Source organism: Pithys albifrons, chromosome 3, assembly GCF_047495875.1.
Source record: "Pithys albifrons albifrons isolate INPA30051 chromosome 3, PitAlb_v1, whole genome shotgun sequence".
Taxonomy (NCBI): domain Eukaryota; kingdom Metazoa; phylum Chordata; class Aves; order Passeriformes; family Thamnophilidae; genus Pithys; species Pithys albifrons.
The window spans coordinates 15,776,426-15,801,065 of record NC_092460.1 but is presented as its reverse complement, the minus strand read 5'-3'; the positions used below and the strand labels follow the sequence as shown (position 1 = coordinate 15,801,065).

The 24,640-nt window shown below is 57.5% G+C and overlaps 2 protein-coding genes across 6 annotated transcripts in view; one reads left to right on the top strand and one right to left on the bottom strand.

Moving 5' to 3' along the window:
- The window catches only part of LOC139669820 (semaphorin-3D-like), a 23,047-nt gene extending 3,968 nt beyond the window's left edge, over positions 1-19,079 (top strand). The window contains exons 2-18 of the mRNA XM_071550621.1: positions 7,052-7,248; positions 12,013-12,173; positions 12,865-12,927; positions 13,151-13,270; positions 13,590-13,692; positions 13,795-13,923; positions 14,224-14,369; positions 14,653-14,767; positions 14,942-15,011; positions 15,473-15,617; positions 15,695-15,917; positions 16,036-16,124; positions 16,615-16,656; positions 16,920-17,077; positions 17,296-17,360; positions 17,557-17,687; positions 17,772-19,079. Of these exons, the coding sequence (XP_071406722.1) occupies positions 7,125-7,248; positions 12,013-12,173; positions 12,865-12,927; positions 13,151-13,270; positions 13,590-13,692; positions 13,795-13,923; positions 14,224-14,369; positions 14,653-14,767; positions 14,942-15,011; positions 15,473-15,617; positions 15,695-15,917; positions 16,036-16,124; positions 16,615-16,656; positions 16,920-17,077; positions 17,296-17,360; positions 17,557-17,687; positions 17,772-18,170 (2,283 nt within the window). The 5' untranslated portion in view covers positions 7,052-7,124 and the 3' untranslated portion in view covers positions 18,171-19,079. The remainder of the gene's footprint in view (positions 1-7,051; positions 7,249-12,012; positions 12,174-12,864; positions 12,928-13,150; positions 13,271-13,589; positions 13,693-13,794; positions 13,924-14,223; positions 14,370-14,652; positions 14,768-14,941; positions 15,012-15,472; positions 15,618-15,694; positions 15,918-16,035; positions 16,125-16,614; positions 16,657-16,919; positions 17,078-17,295; positions 17,361-17,556; positions 17,688-17,771) is intronic.
- The window catches only part of RAD54L2 (RAD54 like 2), a 71,256-nt gene continuing 65,398 nt past the window's right edge, over positions 18,783-24,640 (bottom strand). For 4 of the 5 annotated variants that reach the window (XM_071550610.1, XM_071550612.1, XM_071550611.1 and 1 more), the window contains one exon: positions 18,783-24,640. In XM_071550610.1, coding sequence (XP_071406711.1) covers positions 23,652-24,640 — 989 coding nt within the window. In that variant the 3' untranslated portion in view covers positions 18,783-23,651. The other variant, XM_071550614.1, reaches the window with a different exon arrangement.

Here is a 24,640-nt window from a genome sequence, read left to right as displayed (position 1 = left end):
ACTGGCACAGGAGCTGTGCTGGGACAGGGTACTTCTGCCTGTGTCCATCCACTGGGCTGGGTTCTCCCGGTGTTATCTGGGCATGGAAATGACTGAAAGCCGGGAGCCCTCTGCCTTAATCACAGAATCACAGACTACTCTGAGTTGGAAGGGACCCACAAGGAACATCGAGTCCAACTCTTAAGTCAATGGCCCACACAGGGGATTGAACCCATGACCTTGGCATTATTACAACCTTGGAGCTGCTGCTGCTGCTCTGGTTCCCCCATGGCAATGCTGTGGCCACCACCGAGCGCCTGACCTGCCCCAGTCCCTGCCAGATGTGCCAGCATCTTCAGCTCTGCCTGGAGCTGAGCTGGCATCTCTGGGAAAGCGTGACCGAGCAGCCAGCTGGGGTGAATGGCCCGACGTCCATCCCGGTGCCTCTGCTGGTCGCTGCTCCCGGGAAATACCCGGCACAGAAGCTGCAGCCTTGCTCGAGGCCACAGCTGAGGTGGGATGGCAGCGGCGCTCAGCCCCTCAGGAGTGACTGCCAGGCAGAGCTGTGTCCTGGCTCCAGGAGCGCTGCCAGCAGAGCTGTGTCCTGGCTCCCGGAGCGCTCCTGGAGCGCAGGGCAGCCCGTTTGGAGCGTGGTGCTCTGCAGGGGTCCAAGGCTTGCGAGTCAGAGAGCTTATCCGGCAATCCAGGCTCTAATTCCCGAGGAGCCCAGCCAAGAGGCTCTGAGAAGAAGCAGATAACAGGGCAGGCACCCTCTATCCTCATTAAAATACTTTCTCCGTCGGAGCCCCCCCACGCCTGCCCAGCCTGTTCCAATTAGCGCAGCGGCCGGGAGAGCAGGGAGCAGGGCTCACGCTGATGAAAAGAAAACACTGCAGAGCTTTCAAGTGTCAGGGGAGGCGGGTGGCCCGAGCTGGGATAGCCAGTGACCCTGGAATTGCGACCAGCAGCCGTGTCACTGGCTGGCAATGGTGAAGTGGATCATGAGGCAGGTCACTGAGCAGCGCAGCAGGTGCTTCATGGCCAGCTCCTGCAGGAATGGCCCTGGGATGATGGGTGGGGAGATATGGCAAAGCTAACAGCTCTCTGAGAGGTGCTGAGCACCCCTGCCCAGGAGGTCTGAATCAATAATCCCACTGTGAATGAAGAAAGTGAATGTTGCAGACCGTGTGGGTTTGCTGCAGAATGCCTTGGCAGCTTTGGGAAGAAATCAGTTCTGGCTGGGAGTGCTGGCAAAGGCTGCAGCCTGCCCAAGGAGCAGGGATGCTTTCTTGAGGGCTGTCTCCCCTGACACACCCCTGGGGATGGGGCTGTCCCCAGTCCTTGGCTCTCTCCTGGGGTTCTTCACAGGGGTCCCGGGGGTTCTTCACAGAGGTCCCACCAGTCACCAGGGTGACTGAGCCCACCACTTCTTTTCCAGGGGCCACCAAAGGAGCAGCAGCCTGTGGCACAGGGTGATGGCTGAGCCCAGGTTCCAGCTGGTGACCCAGGGCTGGCAAATTCTGTATGGAAACTTTGGGTGTCGCCCAGCATCTCATCCCAGCAGCTTTATGGCCAGTCTGGGGCGAGGAGCATGGGCAAACCTGTCCCTGGCTAGAGACCACACTGACTCCTGGCCTTGGAGACCCTGGCAGCACATGTGTGATTCACTCAGACCCAGCCTGGAAAGCCTGAAGTCCAGAGAATGGTTTCCAAGTGGGATGGAGCTCCCTGGGCCTCCCAAGGGCTGTGCTGAGTGTCAGGACATGTGGCAGACAGGTGACAAGGGTGGGTTTCAGCACTGGAGTATAAATGGCTCTGAGGAATGTGACACTGCCTCTGGGGACCCCCAAGGCTTTGGGGAGCTGGCCTAACAGCACAGGGGGCAGCACACAGCCTCTCTCTGCCTTATTTGGGTGCTTGAACACAACATCGGGAGCGGGGGCAAGCTGCTGGGCCACCTTTCCATCCAGATGCTCAAAAGCTGAGCTGGAGTAGGTTCTACCTCTCTCAGCAGTAAGAGGAAGGTAGAGGCTGAACCAGTGGCCTCCCAAGAAAGGGATTAGCAGGATGTTAAGGGAAGCCAGCTCCTTATCCCATCATAAATAGTTATTAATATCCTGGCCAGCTTTGAGCTTGGCAATTCCCCACTTGCTTTCAAAGGATGTGCTCCCAGCTGGACTGTGCCTTAAGCTACTGTAACTTCAGGGAGACAAACGCTCTGGAGACACTCTAAGGTGTCACCACAGCCAGCAAAGTCCCCCAGATACCACCCAGACCACAGGGCTGTCCCTGCCCCATTACCATTGTCACCCAGTGCCCATGAGTGAGGCAGTGACATGCTGAGGGTCCACAGCAGCTGGGCTCTTTTGTTCCCAGCCATGGTGCTTGGTACACTCTGGCAGTGTTGTCTGACAGGGAAGGGTGGTCTGGGACTAACTGCAGTCAGAGACTTTAGTCTCAGGAGGCAGGAACACAGGAGGCTGCTGGGGTGTGTCCTCGTAGGAAGGGAGGCTGCTGATCAGCCTGGAAGTGTGACAGCAGGGAAACAGAGGTGAAGCTGAAGAAGCCTCAGCCTTCTGCTGTTGTCCAACAATCCCTCCACCCAACCCCTCCAAATCTGCTCCCCTCGGTCTCTGGGGCTCTGCATGGGCACGTGTGACCTTGTTAGTGAGGGGTCACTGAGCCCCCACCATTTCACAGGGCACACTGTGGTGCTGTGATGCCACCCAAGCTCTGGCACTTGGTTTTCTGGTCCCAGCTCTGGTGTTTTGCTGCAGAACCATCACTTTCCCCTCCCACAAACCACTAAGCACCGTGAACTCCCCCAGGGTTGGTCCTGCTCTAGCCTGGAAGCTCTGAGGGAAGACAGGAAGGAGGCCAAGGGCTCATCCCGATGCCTTTGTCCTCCCACTGGAGAAGGATGACAGCTGCCTCTCCCTGCAGCTGCCAGGACATCCATCATCTCATGTGGGATGGAGAGGGACAACCACAGCCCTGGGCTGAGCAGGGAGGGTTCTGTTCCTGCCTGGGCAGGGAGAGGGGCAGGCAGTGATTTAGGAAGAGGGACAGCTGCAGGCAGGTCGCACGCCAAGGTACAAGGCCAGCAGATCTGGCTGTGCGTGCTCCCCACAAATGTGGCTACATATTCTCATGGCAGAGACCACATGGCAGGCACCCAACTGACCCATGGATGTGTGTTCAGGGATGGGCGCCCAGTCTGAGTCTGATGGACCTCCTTGCCTGGCTTTGAACCCTTAGTTTCTTTGCTAGGGTGAGGCTCCTTTCTCCTGGCTCCCAAAAGTGACAGAGAAGGGACAACCCACATCAGAGCCTTTGCTGGGGCAGGCAGGACAGTCTCAGGATTGTGGGGCTGAGGTCTGGGAGCCAGGGCTTGGCTGCTCAGGAGACTCAGGCAGTGCCAGTCCCATGGAGGAAGTCTCAGCTCCCTGGGGCTCTCCCCTCTCACAGCAAGTTCTAACCCAGCATTTCTGTCCCCCCACAGGAGGATCCCTATGGATGGATGTTGATAAGGGGTGCAGCTCCTCTCCTCCCCCAGCTCCTCTCCCCTGAGGTCCCCCAGCTGTTGGGGACCAGCATTTTGCCTCATTTCCCTGGCCCAGCCAACCCTGCCATGTAACTGGAGAAGGCACCAGGCTGTCAACCTGGCATGTGGGGATTATCTGGAATACAATCAGAACTGTGAAACTGGTGAAGCACATGGTAACACAGTGACTGCTGTTCGTGCTGCAGGATCGCTGAAGAGCTGAGAGCTTCCCTCTCAGAGATAATCCGCTGCCAGGGCCCTTCCCCCTCTGAAATTTGGGCTGGTTTGCACTATTCATGGCATTGCAGCACATAGGCTTTGTCAGGAGGAAATTGGTGCTTTCACAGATAAACCATTCACTTCCATACCCTGTCTCTCAAGCAGGAGGGATTCGTCTTTTCCTTGGGCTTCTCATTCCACAGCAAGACTTTCCAGGGGACTTTGTGACAACCAAGAGCCCTGGACCTCTTGGACTTCTGTTCTGTGGAGAACTCAATGCAGCCTTCCAGTACTTAAAGGGGGCTTATAAACATGAGGGAGATTGACTTTGTACACAGACAGACACTGATAGGAAAAGGGGGAATGGTTTTAAACTAAAAGAGGAGAGATTTACATTAAATATGAGGTAAAAATTCCTCCCTGTGAGGTGGTGAGGCACTGGCACAGGTTGCCCAGAGGAGGGATGGACGGCCCATCCCTGGAAGTGTTCACATCAGGTTGAACGGGGTTCTGAGCAACCTGGTCTGGTGCGTGGAATGTCTGTCCATGGCAGGGGATTTGGAACTAGATGATATCTGTGGTCCTTCTAACTCAAACCATTCTGTGATTCTGTGCCTTCTGCAGGTCACCCATGGGAAGGAGGGAGGGCACAGGGCAACTGCTGGGACCAGGGTTCCTGGTGGACTGCTGGCAGAGTCGACCCAGCACTGTGGTGTCACCACCTACACCTGGAACTCCGGATGACTGCCAGCCCCTCAAAACGCAGCTGCCACCTTCTAAGTCCCCCCCCCCCAGGTTCTGTAGTGCCTGGAGTATGAAACATTAGCCCCTCGCCATCCCTTTGCCTGGCAGCCTGCCCTCACCAGCACTTCTCTCTCCAAACTGAGATGGAAATAGTTGCAGCTCCAGACAGTTGATTATTTAAAGCTGTCGGGAGTGTTTAATTTAACCCTGGATTCATCTTCTGCAGCTTGTTTCCATCCCCCAGGCACCCCCGCTCCCCCTTACCATGTAAACTCTGCTGAGCTCCTCACCTCCAGCAGATCTGTTTCCCCCGTGTCACCCGTGACTTGCACAGCGAGGGATGTCCCTGTGCCAGGGGCTGTGGGCACAGCCAGCTCGAGGGGCTGTGCTGGGATTTTATCTGGGCACCATGGGAGAGAGTCCCAAAGTGCTCACGAAAGAATGACACACATAGGAAGTGTTTCTTACTGCAGTGATCCTCCCGGCAGTTTTCTTCTTTTGTCTGCTGTAACCCCCCCCAGCAAAACCCTCACTTTCCTGTTCCTGTGCCCCTGCCAGGGCTCTGTTTCTCCTGTGCGTGGCTGTAGCTCCCACTACCATCAGACCTGCCTTTGGCTTTCCCAGGGCAGGAGATGGAGCACTGGTATAACTGACCTGGAGATGGGAGTGCACACTCCTGCCCCACAGGCCCAGCCCCTGCTTTGGGCATGCAAAGCATCCCTAAAGCTAATTAGCCCAAGGCAGGAGTGGTGCCCTGCCTGCTATCTGCAGAATCCCAGACTGACCTGACATCCCCTGGGTCATGAAAGGCTCCTCCAAGGCTGGCTTAGCCCAAGGGTAAGCCTAGCACAGGCCCAGCTCCATTTATAGAAAGTTGCAATTAGTGGCCAGAATTTTCCTGAGTCCTCCAGCAATACAACACACTTTGGCAAAGGGAGAAAACATATCAGTCAAGTCCCAGACCCGTTCTTGTGATGACCCTCAGGACAGCAGTGCTTGCTCAGGGCATGAATGCAAGTCCACAGGATGGTTCTGGGAGACTCCACTGCAGGGACTGAGCATGGGAAGAACTGGCATGGCTGGAGCATCCCAGCATGGGTTTCATCACTGCCTGCTGGGAAGGGGGTTGTGAATGAGCAAGGGCAGCACAGCCATCAGCAGGTCCCCAGTGTGGCTGATGGGTTCCTACCAGGGAAGAGCCCCCTTCTCTGCAATCCAGAAGCAGTTGGAAGCTGGCTAAACCCACCATGTTTCTGGGGTGTTTTTTCCCTTTCTGTGGCAACGATCCACTTGTTGAAAATGCTGAGAAAGGGGTGGCTGGGTTGAGAGAGCCCCAAAGTAAAGAGAGACAGAGGACGGCACATCAGCCACCCCACGATCACATCCATGTCCTGGGCTGGTGCCAGGTCTCCTGGCACAGGGGAAGGCTCTGGAGCAACAGCAGGTTGTGCTGACCAGAGTGAGATCCAGGCAGCAGTGAGGGCAGGGAAGGGGCAGGAGAGGAGTTGCATCCCCTCTCGGGGGGCTGCACCCTCACCCTGCCATGAGCTGCTGCTGGGAGAGTGAGAAACCCCAGTTCCACCAGCCCCAGACCTCCTCCCCAGGCAGACATGAGCACTCCTTGTGCAAGGCAGAGACCCACACAGTGGGAAAGACTTGGCTGCACCATCCCTCCCACAGGATGGCAGGAATCCCCTGCTTCTGGTGCCAAGAGCCTCTGGCCAGGAATGAGCTAAAATGCTCATCTTAAATCTTTCAGCTGTGGGACTGGAAGAACTTAATATACAGCAAGAAGGGGAGTTAGTCAGAGCTGCCATACAGGGACCAGGACATCTATGAAGTGGAGAAAAAGCAACTAAAGAGCTTGGATTAATTGGTGAGGGTCAGCAGGCCAGCCCCATTCCTGGCAGGAGCTGTGGGAGCTGCTGGACAAGGCTGTGAACCCCTGTATGCCTCCAAAGGGGTGTATGTGTCAGAAAGCCCTTCCAGGCTGCAGTATCCTGGAGCCAGTGGATGCTGGTGGCCTCAGAGGGGACCAGGCCATTTTCAGAGCTACAGACCAGTGATGTGTCATGTACACATGCAGCCACAGATGATGTTGAGGGGATCAGAGAAGCGGCACTTATGGTTGGTGCTTAAAAAGGATTCCCCTTTCAGTGAGTGGGATTTAATCCCAAGCTGAGATAAGATGAATATTGGGGATCCTTCATCAGGTTCTGCCAAGCACTGGAGTCTGAGCAGATACTGAGCACAGGATGCCCGAGCTCTCAGAGCCTGTTGGAGGATGTACTACTGCCTGAGCACTCCTCACCTCTTCCCTTATGTCAGGCACCTCCAGCATGCTCAAATCCCAGGGCTCCCAAGTACCACATGCCATGGCATGCTGGCATCACACTGCACACCTTCTCTAGGCAGGCTGGAATAGGTGGTCTTCTGTGGATGTGGAAGGCACTGGAGCTCCTGGGGGGCAGCTGGTGGGTGGGTATCCCAGCCACAGCTGCTTTCCTAGTGCTCAGACTGGCCCACTGAGCACCAGCTGCAACCTCTCCCTTTCTCTCCTTGCAGCTGAGGTGGCATCTCATTGCTGGACCATGGTGCTCTGAGGGCGAGTGGTCTCTGCTCACATCCCTGTGCCAGCATGTGGGCTGCCCCTGGCCAGGGGCTGCCCCTCGCCACGCTCCTCCTCTGCCTCCTCCTGCAGCAGCCGGGCAGCAGCAGGGCATGGAAGCAGCATGCCCCCCGTCTTCGCCTCACCTACAAAGGTAAGGGCTCCCTGGGGTCTGTCCCTTGCCTAGGAGGGCTGGGAGATAGTCCTGCAGGGAGGGAGTGAAGGGGTGGCCGGGTCTTGGGGGTGCAGGCAGCAACCCTGTGATTGTGGCTGTAACATCACACACTGGGCCCTCAGCAAGTTTAGGGGTGCAGCTCCAAGCAGTCCCTGAGGATGCTGCACCAGTGCCACTGGCATCAGAGAAGGAGGCTGAGCAAGGAATGTCCTGTCCTGGTCCAGTGCATCACCAGGACCAGAGGGGATGTCTTCTTCTGCTCAGACTCACTCTGGGCACATCACAGTGTGTTCTGGGCTGGGGCTGAACTGGGCAGCCCTAGGGTACATCCCCTGCCTTCAGCTCACTATGCAGTGGGGACACTGAGCCCCAGGATGGTGCCACAAGCCCCTGCCCCTTCCTCCCACCAGCACAGTCCTGCCCCAGCTCAGCCCTTCTGCCTTTACCCCTCTTCTGCCCGGAGAGACTGATCCCCCATACAGATCATCCCCTTGCTGCACTTTTTCCTCCCTCCCTGCATCTGTCTGGTCTGTTTAGATGGTAAGTTCTTCAGGGGAGGCCCCGTTTGCTCTTCTCAAGTCTGATGCAGATGGGGGACTGCTTTGGTGACCTGAAGATGCAGCAAGGTCAGACTAACATGTAGCACAGCACACAGTCCAGCAGAGAAGTGTGGAAAGGGAGTCCCTAGGGAAAGAGTCTGTACATTGGAATGACCTGAGCAGCTAGAACAGAGCCCTGCTAACCTGGCAGCTCCTCACTCTGCCATGAACCTGCAGCATGGACATGGCCAATTGACCTGTTTTCAGCTTCTCCTATGTGAAAACCAGCAAGTTGCTTCTGAGGATGGCAGCTCAGCACATGGACGTGGCAGTCGGCAGAGCTGGACCAGCACTCTCCACACCTGACAGGGGACAGAGCAGCTTTCCCATGGGCATGGCATTCCAAGCTCTGGGGCCATGCTTTTGGCCTTCTCCATCACCCTGAGAAGCTGCTCCTCAGGCAGAGACAGCCAGCATGGTGGAAGATGCCCTCTGTTTGTGTCTGGAGCAGGCTGAACCTCCCAGGGATGCAGGATATCAGTGTGAGGAGATGGCTCTGCTGAGAGCCCAGCTCAGAAACACAGTGCAGGGCCTGCCTTTCCTTGGGGTCAGAGGAGGCAGAGCGGGGCTGCTGGGGCACAGGGTCTGCTGACTTCAAACCCCACAGTGTCCTGGGGCCAGACATGCCAAAGCCCTTTTGGGCAGAGGCAGAAGAGGAAGCTCCCAGCATCGGGAGGGCTCAAGGACAAGGCAAACAATGGCAAGGGGATGTGACTCATGGACAGCATAGGGCAGGTTCAAGGACACAATGCCTTGAGAAGTTTAGGTTTAAAAACCCCTAGGAAAAAAAATAAATAAAAGTAGGCCTTTGAGAGTCCATCTGCGGGGTCAGCCTTGCCCTCAGATCCCAGCATGGGGGTGGCAGGCAGAGCCCTCGGCGGGGCGGAGGGACAAGACGCAAGCAGGTCTGGAGGAGGAAATGACAGCAGCGACGGCCCGGGAGCACAGGAAGGATGGGGCACAGGGCACAGGGCACGGGGCCAGGAACAACAGCAGCGGCTCCCACCCTGCCGAGGAGGCGAGGAGGAGGTTTATAATAGCACACCGGCCATCCCGGCCGCGCAGGGGCCGCCTGGGCTGAGCGGGGTCAGGCTGGGGCAGCCCCAGCGCTGCCCGAGCTGAGCCCTCTCTTTCCCAAGGCTGTGCAGCGGGGTGGCTGTGCGGTGAAATCACAGCTCGCCTGCCAGCTGCTCCTGCGAGAATATCCCAGGTACTGGCAAATGGGTCCTCTGCCAGCCTTTGATCCTCAGCCAGCCCAGCCGGGCACCACCGCGCAGTGAGTGCTCCGGAGGGCAGGGAGGTCATGGGGCTCTGGTTATCGGCACCAAGGGCTGCCCCGGCACGGCCCTTATCAGCCGGTAGCAGTGAGGGGCCAGAGCCCGATTTAGCATCAAGCTTCCCCCGGACTCCAGGCATCTCCTCCGTGGGCTGCTGTGCGTGGTGGCGGGGGGAAGGGAGAGCACAGCCCTCCGGCACAGCCGGGAGGTGACCCCAGGAAGCCCAGGGTCGCCCTGCACGGAGGATGCTGTAGCTGAGGGGCAGGCGGGGGTGATGGATGGGACAAGGCGGCTGCAGTGGTCCCGGCAATAAAGACAAACACCGTGGCCTTGGGAGATAATGAACACAAAGGAGAGGATGTTTCTCCAGGCTCACCCATTGGTTTGGCCGTGGCACAGCTGCTGGATTTAGATCAAATGCCCTGTGGGGTGAGAAGTGACTGTTTTTTGTGGGGCAGCTTCCTGGGTCTGAATCACAGCACTCAATGTGCTCTTGGTGAGGGAGCAGAGATATGGCACGGATCAGGCTCAGACCCTCTTGGGCATTAACCTGCCAGAGGGTGCAAGTGCAGGGCAGTGAGTCTTTCCAGGGTTCTCCCAGGTATTAACCAGGGCAGTAGGGAGGGCTCCTCCATCACCCTGCCTGACCTTGTTCTCAGCAGGTCAGAGGGTGACCAGCAAGTGACATTCACTAGGACCAGCCTTGTCCTCTGCCCTGCCCTCCCACTCCAGCCTTCCTCCCCAGAGCCCTGCCTGACATTTTCTCCCCTGAATCAGGCAGGTCCTGGGAGAACTGGCAGACGCAGGAGGGTGAGTGATGCACTGCACCCCATGGGGGATCCAGCAGGGACAATGGCCCAGAGGCAGGGAAAGAAATTCAGCTTTTAATCCCATTCAGATGGTGTGAAATGGCTTGGAACCCTTCTCCCCTGTATCCCTGGTACCCAGAGGAGGCACCCAAGGAAAGGTGGGGAGTGCAGTGGGGCTGTGCACAGTTTTTATGGGAGCAGGAGAGCCAAAAGCTCCCTGATGCATCTGGGAGTGGCTTCTGGCAGAGGAGGATTTGTGGCACCTCATAACAGAGGCTCTAGTCCCGGAGGAAGGGGAGAGGGAAGCACTAACTGGGAGCCAGCCTGGCTGCTGGATCCAGGCAAGGATCCACGTACTGCGGAACCCAGCAGGGACCACCGGACGTCAGTGGTGTCTCCAGGCGACAGACACTGGCCCTGCTTCCCCTCTGCCCTGGATATGGGGTGGAAGGAAGTGAGACATCCTCCAGGGTCTGCCGGTTCCCTTTGGCTGGAGCCGTGCCCATGCCCACGTACACCCCACCTGCACCTGAGGCTGCACATCCACCCACACTCCCCTCCACACTCGGTCCATCTGGCCAGCACAGGCTCCTCTCGACAGCCTCGCTCTCTCTGCTCCCGACACCCTGCTTCAATCAAAAGGATTTGGGGCAGATTTTCAGCCTGGGTCTTACAGATCTCTCTGGGTTTCCAGTCACACTCCACCTCCACTCAGTTCCCATCCAGTGCAGCTCATCTCCACCTCCTCTTCCCATGGCCCCACCTTCGCCTGTAGCCCTGCACAACCCCAAAGCTGGAGCAGCCTTGCCAGCATAGCCAGATCCCCATCCCCAGCCACACCCTGGTGTTTTTGCAGAGGAAAGCTGTATGTTATGATTTCTGGAAGCCCCAAGGCCTGCCCCAGTGCTGTTTTCTCCTGTCTTGCTCTCTGGGAGCAGGCACCCAGGGGTGGCAGCTGCTGTGGTCCGGTGCCTGGTGCAGCCGCCGCTCTGGCGGCACTGGGGGATACTCGTCCCAGCAGCCAGGCACCAAATCTGGCGCTGCACATCACAGACTGATGTGGGCCCCAGGGATGTTGTTTCAGGGGTTTTAACCAAGAGACAAGAGCTTATTGTCTCCTTCACACACCCACATGGCTGCAACTGTGCCAGAAGGGCCATGTGAGCCACCCCGGCTGCTGCACAGGAGAAGCTGCAGCCTGAACAGCAGAGCCTTTCCTGCTCTCCTGTCTCTGTTCTCCACAGACTTGTGCTGTGTCCATGGCACAATTTCCCCTTGGAAAGGTCCCTCCAGCAGTGCCAAAGGGGTGCTCTGAAAAGCACTTAGAGGTAGTCTAATGCTCAGGACTCAGAATGGGAAATGTGTGGTGCTGGGTTCAGGGTTGGAGTGGCACCTGGGACATAGCTGGGAACTTGCTTTACAAGGGCCTGTCCCTGTTCTCCGATACATAGGCCTCTCCCTGTGCATGGGGTAAAGCCCAGCAGCCTCTTCACAAACTCAAAGGGTGGTCAGAAAGAGTGTCCAGACTGAGCTATAGTAGCTCTGTTTCCATACAGCCCCAGCTTTGCTTTGCCCCAGCAAATAGCCCAAACTGTTTTTGTATGTAAACTCTCTTGATCTGAAATGCTGGGAAAACATGCCAGGAGGCACAGTAACCAAGTGTCTGCTCCATCTTCTCCCTGACTTTCAGGGCACAGGGGCTTTGGGGCTCCAAGAGTTCTTCTGCAATGCAGGCTGGAAGCTGAGCACTCTGGGCTCCTGGGGCTGGCCCTCTGTCCTGCTCTGTGCCCTGCAAACCAGCCCAGGTAGGCCAAGGTCAGCACAGGTCTCCTCTCTGTAAGTGACTCTTTTCCCCGAATACGACATAAAGGAATGTCCATGATGAGCTCAGGGGCACCAAGGGCAGTGGGTTTCTCTAAGGCAGTGGCAGGAATGTTGTGATTCCTTGGAGCAAGGATAGGTAACCAGAGCTGTCCCAGTGAGGGAGCACAAGGCCTCTGGCTGCTGGTTGTGTCTCTCATGGAAGGGTTTCCCTTTCTCCCACACTGTGCTCCTCAGATCTGGTGAAATCCAACAGCTCACGCTTGCTGCTGGCCTCAGGGGATAGAATGGATTTCCAAGCTCTCTTGGTGGATGAAGACAGAGCCTGGCTGATGGTGGGAGGAAAAAACCACATCTTCCTTCTCCACCTGGACCATCCCAGCAGAGAGCCTGAGAAGGTCAGTGCTGGGTGGAGGGTGGCCCTGTCCAGGCTGGCCTCTTCCTCCCTGGGAACCACTCCTTGTCCCAGCATCAGGGTGTGGAGGTGGATGTACTCGGAACTGCGCTGTTCTAACCTCACTGGGGACACATTTACACCAGGATGTCTCAATCACTGGGTCAACCCAACCATGGCAGTGCTGAGCCCTGCTGGGACGGGCTGACGCCAGGGAGGGACAGGGTGACTTGGTCAGGAGAGATGACCTGGGTGGATGATGGGCAGTGCTCAGAGCTCTGCAGGCACACCTAGTCCTTGCTGCTGCTGCAACAACTCCAGCAGTGAGTCCACTAATGTCATCCCAAGACATCCTGCTGGCAGGGTGCACAGCTCAAGTCCAACAAAAGAAAAGCCCATTAAGGCACTGCAGCCTGGCGTTCCCATGGGCTGGGATCCAGGAGAGCCTGCCCACTGCCTGGGCGTGCCGTGGCCCACCCAGGCTCTGTCCCTGCACTAGGTTCACTCTGACTTAATTTGGCAGGATGCCTACTGGGCCTTGGGGTCCCAGGGTGGTGTCAGACCTGTGGCAGAGCAGCTCCATGTCCTCACCATGCACCTGAGCCTGGCAGTGCCTTTTGACTGAACCTATTCCCACCAGTGTTATGGGAGCCAAGGGAAACACGGGCTGCATCTGAGGGGTCCTTGTGTTTCAGATTTTCTGGCCAGCCTCCAGGGAGCAAGTGGAGCACTGCCAGCTGGCAGGGAAGAATGTGGAGGTAAGCAGGGCTGGCAGACCTGTCTCATCACCTTTGGCAGTTTACCATGGATATTAAACATCCCTGTCACCCCAAAAGGGAGCCTGTGGGTCTGCCTGGAATGGGCTTGTGGAGCCAGCCAGAGCCAAGCCCAGCTGGCTAGCTGCTGGGGCAGGATCTGGCCAGGCTCTGCATCCCTAGCAGACACACCAGGACTCACTGACAAACATCTCCCTCTGCACAGACGGAGTGTGCCAACTTCATCCGCCTCCTGCAGCCCTTCAACAGGAGCCACGTGTTCGCCTGTGGCACTGGCTCCTACCAGCCTGTCTGTGCCTTCATCCAGCTGGGAGCCAGGGGGAAGGTGAGCAGCACCTGGGCAGACAAGACCCCTTGACAGAAGGTGCCGAGACCCCAATTCCCAGGGAGAAAATGGAGAAGGAGCCCCAGAGTCTGGGGCGGGTGGCCAGCCTGATGCAGTCCCTGGAATTTGCATGGCAAGAGCATCCCTGGCTTGGCAGTGCCAGGATGTCCCATGGAAATGAGACCAAATCCTGGCATCCCTCTTGAGGAACCTACTCATCACAGACCTGAGCACTCCAGCTTCCTTCCCACCCTTCCCCACAATCACAGCTTGTTCCCAGCCTTCCCCTGAGCTGACATCTGCCCCTTGGCTCTGACAGGGTCCTGGGGTTCCCAACATACGGCTGGTGACCCACTCCTTGGAATCGGGACGAGGACGGTGCCCATACAGCCCCCATGAGCCCTTCACGGGACTCCTCATCGGTAAGAGTGAGAGGGAGCAGAGGCGGTGCCGGGAGAGGGAGTGCTGGAAATGGTCTGTGCTGGAAAGTGCTGCTTCCCACCCACACCACACTCACCTTATAGATGGGGAGCTGTATTCAGGCACCTCCAGTGACTTCATGGGCAGCAGTGCTGCCTTCTTCCGGACCTGGGTCCATGGGGCCGAGCAGAGCTACATCCGCACGGAGCAGAACCAGGACCACTGGCTGCATGGTAGGAACAAGGGCTACTCATGGGGTGCAGGGGGTTCTCCTGTCTGCTGGGTAGAGGTTGGGGCCAGCACTGGGGCCATAGTTCTGTGGTCTGGCTCACTTCCCCTCTTTGGGAGTACGAAGCCACTGGTGGGATCCATGTTCCAGCATGTGCTCCACTGAGAATGGGACTATGTCTCCTGGGTAACCTGGTCTCCACATATCCTGTGTATCCCTCAGCACCTCCCAGGGACTTTGAGGGCAGTACCACAGGGTGGGATGGGGGCACAGGGCCATGGTGTGCTGTTCCTTCCCCCCACAGAGCCTGCGTTCATCGGTGCCTATGCTATCCCTGATACCTACAACCCTCATGATGACAAGGTCTACATCTTCTTCCGTGAGACAGCCGTGGAAGCTGGGCAGTGGGAGCGGCGGCATATCCACGCCAGGGTGGCCAGGGTCTGCAAGGTCAGTCACCACAGGCCAGCATTCTGTGGGAGGGTGTCCCAGGTCTGCAAGGTCAGTCAACAAAGGCCAGCATTCTGTGGGAGGGTGTCCCACCAGATGGGCTTTTACCTCCCCTGGACCAAGGAGCATCCCAAACAGTGAGATGTGAGTGTGACACTGCACACCGACCACAAAGCAGAAGGCTCAGGGCTGGGGGTGTCCTGCCATGGGAACAGGGAGGGCACAGCAAAGGGGAGGGGAGGCTCAGAGAGGCTGGACTGATCTAGTTCTTGGTGCCTGGCAGAATGATGTTGGAGGGAAGCGCAGTCTCATCAACCGCTGGAGCACGTTCCTGAAGGCCCGCCTGGTGTGCTCCATCCCTGGGCCCCAGGGCACCGAGACCCAATTTGACCAGCTTGGTGAGTGCCCAACTCTGTCTGCAGCTGGGAGCAACACTGCTTTGCCACAGCTGCCCCCTCCAGCATGCCCCAGGGAGGAGGGCACAGCTTCAAGCATGCCTGTCTGCATTCTCTGAACTGATGCTGGAACCCCTTCAGCTCTGGGGTTCCTCACCTCAATGTCTCTCTTTGCAGAAGATGTTTTCCTCCTGCACACCCGGGACCCTCAGAACCCCCTTGTCTTTGGCCTCTTTACAGTCTCCAGGTGAGCAGGACCCTCATTAACCTCTGTGTGGGGCAGTCCAGCCCCTCAGCCCCTTGCCAGTGGTGCTCCACAGGGAGCCCTGAATGGAGAATGGCAGGACCAGCACCCTGCTGGCTAAGGAAAGGCCACTGGCATTCCCCTGCTTTCCCAGCTGCTGTTTCACCAGCCCATTGCCAAACTGCAGGTTTGGCATCAGCACAGCCAGTGGTCCCCCAGGCTGGACTGGCTATGCCAAAGGGGTTTCTGTCACCCCCGAGGTGCTGTGCATGGCTCCAGGGCTGACAGGGGACCCTGTGGGCTCAGGGGAATGGGCATGCACATTCCGCCTGGTCCCGATGGAGCTGCAGGGACATTGACAGCCCCGTGGAACTGCAGCCTCACTGACAGCCCTGTGGAGCTGCAGGGACACTGACAGCCCTGTGGAACTGCAGCCACACTGACAGTCCTGTGCTTCCCCACAGTGGCGTCTTCAGTGGCTCTGCCGTCTGCGTCTACTCCATGGCTGCCATCAGAGCTGCCTTCAGTGGCCCCTTTGCTCACAAGGAGGGATTCGACTATCGCTGGGTGGAATACAAGGGCCGTGTCCCCTATCCCCGTCCCGGCACGGTAAGGGGCTGGGGAGCGCTTGCGGGGGAAAGTGGCAAAGCCCGGCCTGGTCCTAATGCAGGCCCCTGGTCACACAGTGCCCCAGCGAGACGTATGACCCGCTCCTGCGGTCCACCAAGGACTTCCCTGACGAGGTGATCAGCTTCATGCGCAGCCACCAGCTGATGTGGGAGCCCGTATCCCCGCAGGGCCGCCAGCCCGTGCTGGTGCGGGTCAATGTGCCGTACCGGCTGCGGCGGCTGCTGGTGCACCGGCTGGAGATGGAGAGCCGGCACCATGACGTGCTCTTCCTCGGCACAGGTGGGAGCTCAGCCCAGCTCGGGCACGCTGCCACCACGGGGCAGCTGGTGTGGCACACGGGCCCCGCTGCCCCAGGGGCTCCCAGCCCTGACAGCTCCTTCTCCCACTGCCTTCACAGATGACGGCAAAGTGCTGAAAGTGGGGCTGGCTGGCGGGGTGAGCCGTGGCACTGAGGTGATCAGCCTGGAGGAGATCAGTGTCACTAAGGTACGAGAGGCCACGATGGCACCACGGGGGCTGGATCGCAATGATTGGAGCCCACAGCCTCCCCCCGCCACATGGCAACCCTGCTGCAGGCTCTGGCCTCTCTCAGGGAGGTCCCTCACCTCAGGGCTCCGGGCTCCCACCTGCCCTGGGCAGCAGGCAGTGTGTTGTCAGCATGGAGGGGAGCCAGTGGGGCTGGAGCCAAGTCATCTCCCAGCTCCCCATCCAGCTTCTGGTGAGAATGTGGGTGGCACAGAAACTGAAATGGGAGGACTGAGCGCCGGTTTGAAAGCATGGCTGCTGGGCAGAGCTGTCCTGTGCTGCCCATGCTGGGCAGGGCCAGACCAAGCTGCTTCCATGGAGTAGGTGGAGCTGGGACCAGGGACTTGGGCCAGGGGCCTGGCATCCAGCCACCCCTGGGGACACAACCCCACTGACAGGCTGGGGCACCCAGGAGGGACTGACATGGCTGCAGCTCCTTCTTCCTCTCCAGGTGCCTTCTCCCATCCTGGACATGAAGTTATCACCAAAGCGGGTGAGTCCTCCCTCCTCCTCCCTAAAACAGCCCAAAGACAGGGGACAGCTGGTCCCAGCCCCTCTACCTGAGTCCCTTGTTCCCAGGGCTTGCACGTTTAGGGAATGGGATCCTGCCAGGGCATTAGGGGAGTGACAGGCTCTGTCTCACCCTCCTGCTGTCCCCCATTGCCCCCACCCCAGCATGGGGCAGCAGCTCTGCCCCTGCCAGCCCTGGTTTCCAGCTGTGGGCTCTGACTGCTGCTGTTCCTCTTGCCTGAGCAGCAGGAGCTGTTTGTGAGCAGCACCCATGGGCTCCTCCAGCTTTCCCTGTACCGCTGCGAGCTCTATGGCAAAACCTGCACCGACTGCTGCCTGGCCAGGGATCCCTACTGCACCTGGGATGGCAGGACCTGTGCCCCACATCTGCTCACTGAGAAGAGGTGAGTGTAAACCCAGGCTAGCCCTGCTGTAGCCCTGCAAAGGGATGCTGTTAAAGAGCAGGGAAGGACAAGTGGAGCTTTATCCATCAGCCCCAGACCCCTTCTTTCACCCTGCCTGCCTCAGACCTCTCTGGTCCTTCTCCCTGGCTGCTCTGCCACAAAGGGGTCCCCCAGCCCAGGGTAGGTGCCACCCAACAGCCATGTCTGCTCCCCCACAGGCGTGCCCGCTGCCAGGACGTGCTGAAGTCTGACCTGCTCAGCCAGTGCCAGGACACAGCAGAGGGTGAGTGCCCCAGCCCCTTCAAGGAGTCCCCGTGTGGGCAGCCAGCTCTGTCCAGGGAGAAGCCATCTCCAGGAGGGCAGGCAGGATGGAGCTGGAAGACCAGTGCCCCCACTGGGTGCTCTGTGCTGCCCTCCTTCCCACATCACGCAGCTCCCACTGTGTGCTCACCCCTTCTGCCGTCCTGCTCCCTGCACAGGGACTGCTGCTGTGGAGAAGCTGGTTTTTGGAGTGGAGAAGAACTCAACCTTCCTTGAGTGCCTGGCCCGCTCTCCACAGACGACGATCCGGTGGCTGGTGCGGCGTGGCGAGGAGATGGGCCTGAGCGAGGTGCAGGGCACAGGGCAGTGGGCACAGGGAGCAGGGGTGGCTCGGTCCCCGGGGACTGACCCATGCTCTCTGTCTTTGCCCCAGGTCAGGAACAATGGACGTTTCTTGGTGCTGGAGCAAGGGCTGCTGATCCGCCAGCTGATGAGGGAGGATGTGGGCACCTATGAGTGCCAGGCAGTGGAGCGCTCCTTCTCCCGGCCTCTCACCCGGTACAGCCTCCGCCTCATCAGACACGAGGCCATGGAGCTGCCACCGTACAAACGGAGCAAGGGCACTGAGGCAGGAGGGACCGGGCCCCGCACTGACCTGCAGCCAGGCTACAAGGGCTTCCCACGGGCGCTGGGGGCGCCGGGCACCAGCCTGGACGCGTATTGCAGTGCCCTGCGGCACCAGGACAGGCAGCGGCAGAGAGCCTGGCACCAGAGGTTCCCATCCCTGGACAGCAAGAGTGGCCGGGTGCGGAGGCACCCCCAGCACCTGTGAGGGGCAGAGGGAGACAGGGCTGCCCACAGCTCCCTTTCTGGTCTCTCCAGGGCCCTTCTTCCTTGTTGGCATCAGCTCTGGGACACCTCTTGCCTTCTCATGCAGAAATGCCTCGCTGTTACTACCTCAATCCCTGCCAGTCCCAGCTGCTTCTCCATGTGCCCCACGGAGCACCAGGGCCAGGGCACACAGTGTGTACCTGCTCTCCGAGACTCCAGTTACCTGCAGAATATTTATTCTCCTTGTTTCCCCTGGCCCTTGATGACAATCGTTATCAGCAGCAATAATAAGCACAGAGGACAGAGGTTTCCTGACACCGAGCAGCACCCAGCCAGGCCATGGACACTGGTGCATCCAGCCTCCCTCCCCTCTGGAGGTGGCAGGATGCTCACCTGGGCAGCTGCCCAGGTGCCAACAGAGCCCAGATGCTGCTGAAGACAGCAGGACATGGTTGCTGGCTGAGCCTGGGCTCCAGGTGTGCAGAGATGCCCATGCCCAACCCATCTCCAACCCACTTCAGACCACACTGTTTTCTTTTTCAATCTTAACATTTATTTTACCAAAAGGGAAAAAAAAAAGAAAAAAAGAAAAAGAGAGAGATGCAACAGGCAGTTATACCAACTTACAATTTATTATTTTTTTAAAAAATGACATGAAACACAAGTAAAAATAAATACATCATATAAACAACAAATTGTTCAAAGTCTCTGTTCTGGGAGATCAGGCGAACACATCCCATTTGACAGAGAGAAGAGGGAAGCACATGATCATGTGTGGGGCCAACCAACCCACCCTGCTAGCAATACTCCTCTTTCCAACCACAACAAGACAGGCCACAAACTAAGGCGGTAGTAAAAGAGAAAAGAAAAAAAAAAGAAAAACGAACACAAACCCCCAAATGAGACTCAGTGATGGATTCCTTCGGGCTCCTGTGGATTTGCCAGACTCCAGCTCCAAGCCGGGTGCCACGAAGCAGCAGAGGCAGCGGTGGTGGCCTGGGAGGTGGCAGAGATTGCTCTCCCTCGCTTGCCCCATTGTCCCTGTGCAGGGAGCGCCTGCTCCGAGGTGCAAGGAGCCATCACCTCACTGTAACCTAGCTGGACTAAGTTCCCCATTTAACCTCTGCCCCCCGCCCCATCCCTCCCCCCCCGGTCCTTCCAAGACTGGATCAACAAAATTTGTCCCAGAGTGGCGAGAAACACCATCTGTGAAGGTGTTTGCTGTCCTTATCCAGGCTGTCTGGGAGACTGCCCCCAAACCAGCAGCAATTCTCGTGCATTCAGCCACTTGACTTTGTTGCCCAGAGAAGTTGTGGCTGCCCCAACCCTGGAAGTGTCCAAGGCCAGGCTGGATGGGCCTTGGAGCAACCTGGGCTAGTGGAAGATGTCCCTGCCCATGGCAGAAGGGCTGGAACAAGGTTATCTTTAAGGTCCCTTCCAACTCAAACTGTTCTACGATTCTATGATTTGTTGACATCATTAAGTCAAAATACATGTAATTTCTACTGAAGCTCCCCTGAAAATCCCACCCTTTGTTTGCCACAATATTTGCTTTCTCCAAGTATCTGCACCCATCCCATCACCCGCCCAGGTGCTCTGAAAGGACAATGTACAGCAGATCCTGCCCAACGTGCGCCAGGCTGGGCTGTGTTGCCCCCACCCTGCAGCCCCTTATGATGCCCCAAAAGCCCCTTCAGCAGTGAGGGCAACAAGCCCACTAAGATGAGGGCACACAGCAGCCACAGTCCCCGATGCCCGTGGCACCCAGCCTTCACCCAACTGTCCCCGGGAGCGGAAACCTCCCACATAAGGGAAGGGCTAAGGTCTGGATGGTGATGTGGAGGGCAGCTGGCCATTCCCGAGGCCCCACAGCTCTGTCCAGGCCTTAGGGCTGTGCTCAGAAATCTTCCTTATTGTCCAAACTCCCAGCAGAGAGTCCTGCACTGCCATCCTCAGTGTCACTCCACTGAGAACCGGCAGCTGCTTCCCTTCAGGTCAATTGGAGACAAATTCAGCAGCAAAAGGAAAATTTAACCCATGCAGGGCAAGGCCCTGTTCCAGGTTCAGGGAAACTGATATAGGATCCTCTGCAGCAGAACCACATGCTGGAGAGGAGAAAAGCCTGGGGAGAGCAGATGAGGGGGAGAGTGGGTCTCATGGGTGGGGAGTTTTAGGGCTTGGAGAGCTCCCCCCACTCAGAAAGACCCTGGATAACCCACATTGCCCTGCAGCTCCTGTGGGGTGGAGGAAATCCTTCCTACGGCACTGCAGGAGAGCAGGTGCCTCCGGTTGCCTTGGAGCAGCTCCAGCAACTGCCAGCTCTGTGGGAGCTGTGGCCAGAGCACCACGGCCATCTCTGCCTTCACCTCTCAGCCATGGCTCTGCCTGGGACCAGGGGACCTGTCCCCTCATAAGGGGGTGCCCAGGGCTGGCAGGTGGGGCAGAGGCAGGGCTGGGACTGCACTTGGGCACTTGCTGTGTAGGGCAAACATGGTGCAGCTGCCTGGAGCTGTGGGTGCTCACCAGCCAGGGGCAGCCCCTCACAGCCAGTTGCATTCAGGCCACGCACACCATGGGAGGATGGCAAGGGGTCTCCAGGCTGCCATGGCCATGCAGGAGCCAGGAGAGCCCTCACACCTCACCATGGTGCCAGGTTAACAGCTAGACCAGGGCACAAAATGTGTACCCCATGGCAGCTGAGTGCCAGCTGCTCCCAGTTCCTATGGCCACAGGGTTCCAGTTATGCTGGAGAACCCTGGCAGGATATCAGGTGGCAGAATGGGCATGTGCCAGGACCTGCTCAGGAAGCCCTGGGAGCTCTCCTGGAGACGCAAGGAGCAGAAAAAATGGTGTGCAGCCACCAGTACCACATCCAGAGCCACAATGCTGACTGCCCCCAACCAAATCTTCACACCTTGTCCCAGCACAGGCCCCATTCAGAAGATGGGGGAGGGTCCCTTGGATGACCCCCCTTACCCTGACCTCCACCAGGAAGGTCTGGGGCTGCAGCAGGGCTCTGGTGGGGGAATCTGCTTACATTCCAGACTCCCACACACGCCCGCAGGTCTCAACACTTGCTACTCTCGACAAGGAAAGCCCTTGCCTAGGTCCATTCCCCCAATCCACCAGAAAACTGACAGGGATGCAACGGACATCTGGGCAAGCTGGTCATACAATCAGTGTCATAGGGTTGTGCATGAGGTGGACACACAGAGCACAGGAGGGCATGACTCACAGATGCAGCACTGTCAAGTCTTTGGAGAAACTTGCATGAACACCATCAGTTAATTTGCTTTGTTACTTTTGTGGGGGGGTTTGATTTTTATTTCCATGGTGCATCCAAAGACAAGTTGTCCAGCAGTTTGCTCAGAACCCCTCGGTTTTCAACTCCTAGGATATGTTAAAGAAGAAAGCACTATTTTAATGTTTGTTTAAAAAAAAAAATAATTAAAATAATTTGCATAGCTAAACTGTTGATCTAAGGCTTCTATGAATGGTGTGGTTATGTTTGACAGACAATGTCCATTAAACAGAGAAAGACACTAGGAAAGCCCCATAACATTTTTTATTGTTTCTGTAACACATGCATGCACACTTCCCCCTCTCTCTCTCAGGAAAGAAGGTCCTGCACCCCTTTAGCGGAGGATGTCAGGACATCCTGCCCTTTCCAACACCTAGTTGGTCCCAGCAAACACCAGTGACTGCAGCTTCTATGGCCCAGAGATCCCCTCTGAGCTGCTACTGCTCCAAGGACATCCCACACAGGAGAGCACGGCTTGTGCCTGGTCACACCCAGATGTGACCTGGGAGTTCCTGGATTTCAAGTCTCCATCCTAACGTGTTCACACACAGTCACACAAACCAAGTCCAGCTGCAGTTGGGTATCCCAGCCTCTCCCTAGAAGCCCTGGCCCTGAGGTGAGCAGCCAGAGTGCTCACTGTTGGGGCCAGACCAGCCTGTGCATGCATGGGGGCAAGCAGGGCTAGGCCAAGTGCTCCTCCCTGTGTGGGGAAAGGCGCTTCCCAGCAGGAGCTCTGCTTTCCCAGCTCCACACACCTCACAGACCTCCTCCTTATTGGGAATGAGCACAGGAGCCTTCCGCATGTGCTCCCCCACCTGCCCAATGACAAGAGGACTCCATCCTCCCTCTGGCTGTTGAGCACCAGAGCAGCTCCTGATGGGGCACATCCAGCTGATGCCACACGGACCAGCCACAGGTCACCTCCACAGCTGGCCCTGCTCCTAAGGCTACACTTTGGTTAACCCACTGCTTCTCCCCACACAGACAACCCAACAAGCAACCACTGCATGATGGAGGCCAGCTTTTTATTTTTTTTAATATGGAAATTAATTTAAAAGTAGAAAGACAGACTCTCCCAGACAATAAATATTATGCCTTCATGAAATAAGTTAATGTAGAGGTTCTGTGCAGGGGGAAGTCCCTCCAGTCACAGATTCAACAGCAACTGGCACTGGGTACAGTGTCCCTCTTCCAACCTTCTCCACTAGCTGGTGCTGTTCAGAAACAGCAGCGAGCCCACCTACCCTGGGATCTGGTGGGCCACAGCAGGGTGAGACATGGCCTTGACAGAGCCTGGTAGGGCTGTGGAGCTGGGGAAGTCTCCAGGATTCCCCTCTGAAGGCCACCAAGACATCTGGGATTGCTCCACTTATCCGGCCTGGCACGCAGAGCTGGCATTGGACCCACAGGGCCAACCTACCTTGGATGGGACTCTCCAGAAGGGCCTGGAGGAGCCCCCATGAGAGCACTGCCCTCCTGACTGCAGCAGGAGCCTGCTGGAGCCCTCACACTAGTCTCATGTGAATTTGAAGAGGGTGACAAATTGTTTGTGGGGTATTTTCTTTTTTTATCTTTTTTTTTCCTTTCTTCTTTTTTCTTTTTTTTTCACATCAATCCTCCCCTCCCTGCCCCAATATACACAATGTAGAAGTCTCCCCACTCCCTCCCCATTAAAAACACTTTGCCCCCAACCTCTGCTGGAGTCACCCCCCGCCCACCCCTCTCGCAGTGAGAGTTCACAGATAAGGCAGTTCATGTGAGAGGGAGCTTGGCCCTGCCAGTGGTCAAGCTCACGCCTCCAGGCCTGAGAAGGGCAGTGACTCACAACACTGAGCCTCCACGGCCAGACAAGACAGAGAACAGAGACAGACAGACAGACAGAGCATGGGGGGAGGCACTCCTATGATTTGCATTGCTGCTTCCCTCCTCCCCTGGCTCTTGCTCCCTCAGCCCTCAGAGGTCCACCCTTTCCCTCTCCCATCTCCCAGCCCCTAATACAATTATCCTTGACAGCTAAAAAACAATAAAACAAAACAAAAATAACAAAACCACCCCCATGCCACACCCTTCGCATCCTTCTCCACCTGCTGCCATGGCCCAGAGGGAAAATCCTGACTCCCAGAAAGGTCCTGCAACTTTTGCCTCCTGGCAGAGTTGAGACCAAGCAGGAGCTGGGTCTTTTTATTTCCCTGTGATCTCTATGACATCGTCGTCTTTGTCCTCATCATTAGAGCTGCATCCCACCTCTGGGACCTCCTGGGGTTCAAACTGAGGCACCTGGGACCGAAGGAGACCCCCAGCCGGGTAGCCCGAGTGAGGGGACATGTAGCCAGGGTAGGCAGATGCCATGCTCCTGGGAAGGCTGCTAGGCAAGACAGGGGCTGGGAAAGGAGCAAACATCCTGGGCTCGGGCAGGAGTGACTGCGTGAAGGGAAGCGAGTAATTGGGCAGCACCCCTGCCAGAGAAGGGTTTAGCATGAATGAGGGGACGCTGGCGGTGGCTGAGGTAGCAGCAGAAGAGCTGGCGGTGCCGGCTGTCAGCAGAGGGTCAGTAGTCACAGGGAACACCAGATGAGGGTCTGGGAGTAAATTGGGCAGCTGGTAATAAGAGGAGCCAGCGCCCATGTACAAGGAGTTTCCTGGTTGGGAGGCAAATGGATGGGTTAAGTTGTGGTTTAAAGAGACAGGAGGCATGGTGAACCCACCAGAGACTGGGTACCCGTGTTCATACGGCTGCACAGACGATGGCAACTGGCGCTTCTTCTGCTGCCTGCGGGATTGCTCCTCTGGAGCCGACGGTGATGTCGACTTGCGCTTGTTGCCCCGTAAGTCCAACACCGAGTGGGCATCGGCATGCTGGCTGGCGGCTGGCAGGGCCGAGGACACGGAGGGGGCCAAGCAGTGAACCCCCACACGCTGCTCAGCTCCTCGGGCTGTGGCACCGGGCGCGTTGTCCGTGCGGGCGGCATGACCTTGTGCCGCGTTGGTGCTGGGAGAGCTGTGCCGGGACTCCCGCGCGGCTGCCGCCTCCGCGTACTGCTGCAGCTCACTGATGATCTCGGGGCTGTCAGGGGATATGGGCCGAGTGAGCTCCTCCGTGCTGGGGAGCTGCGGCGATGAGGCACTGTGTCTGCCATTGCTTGTGGACTCCAGGGAAGAGCTCTGGGAGC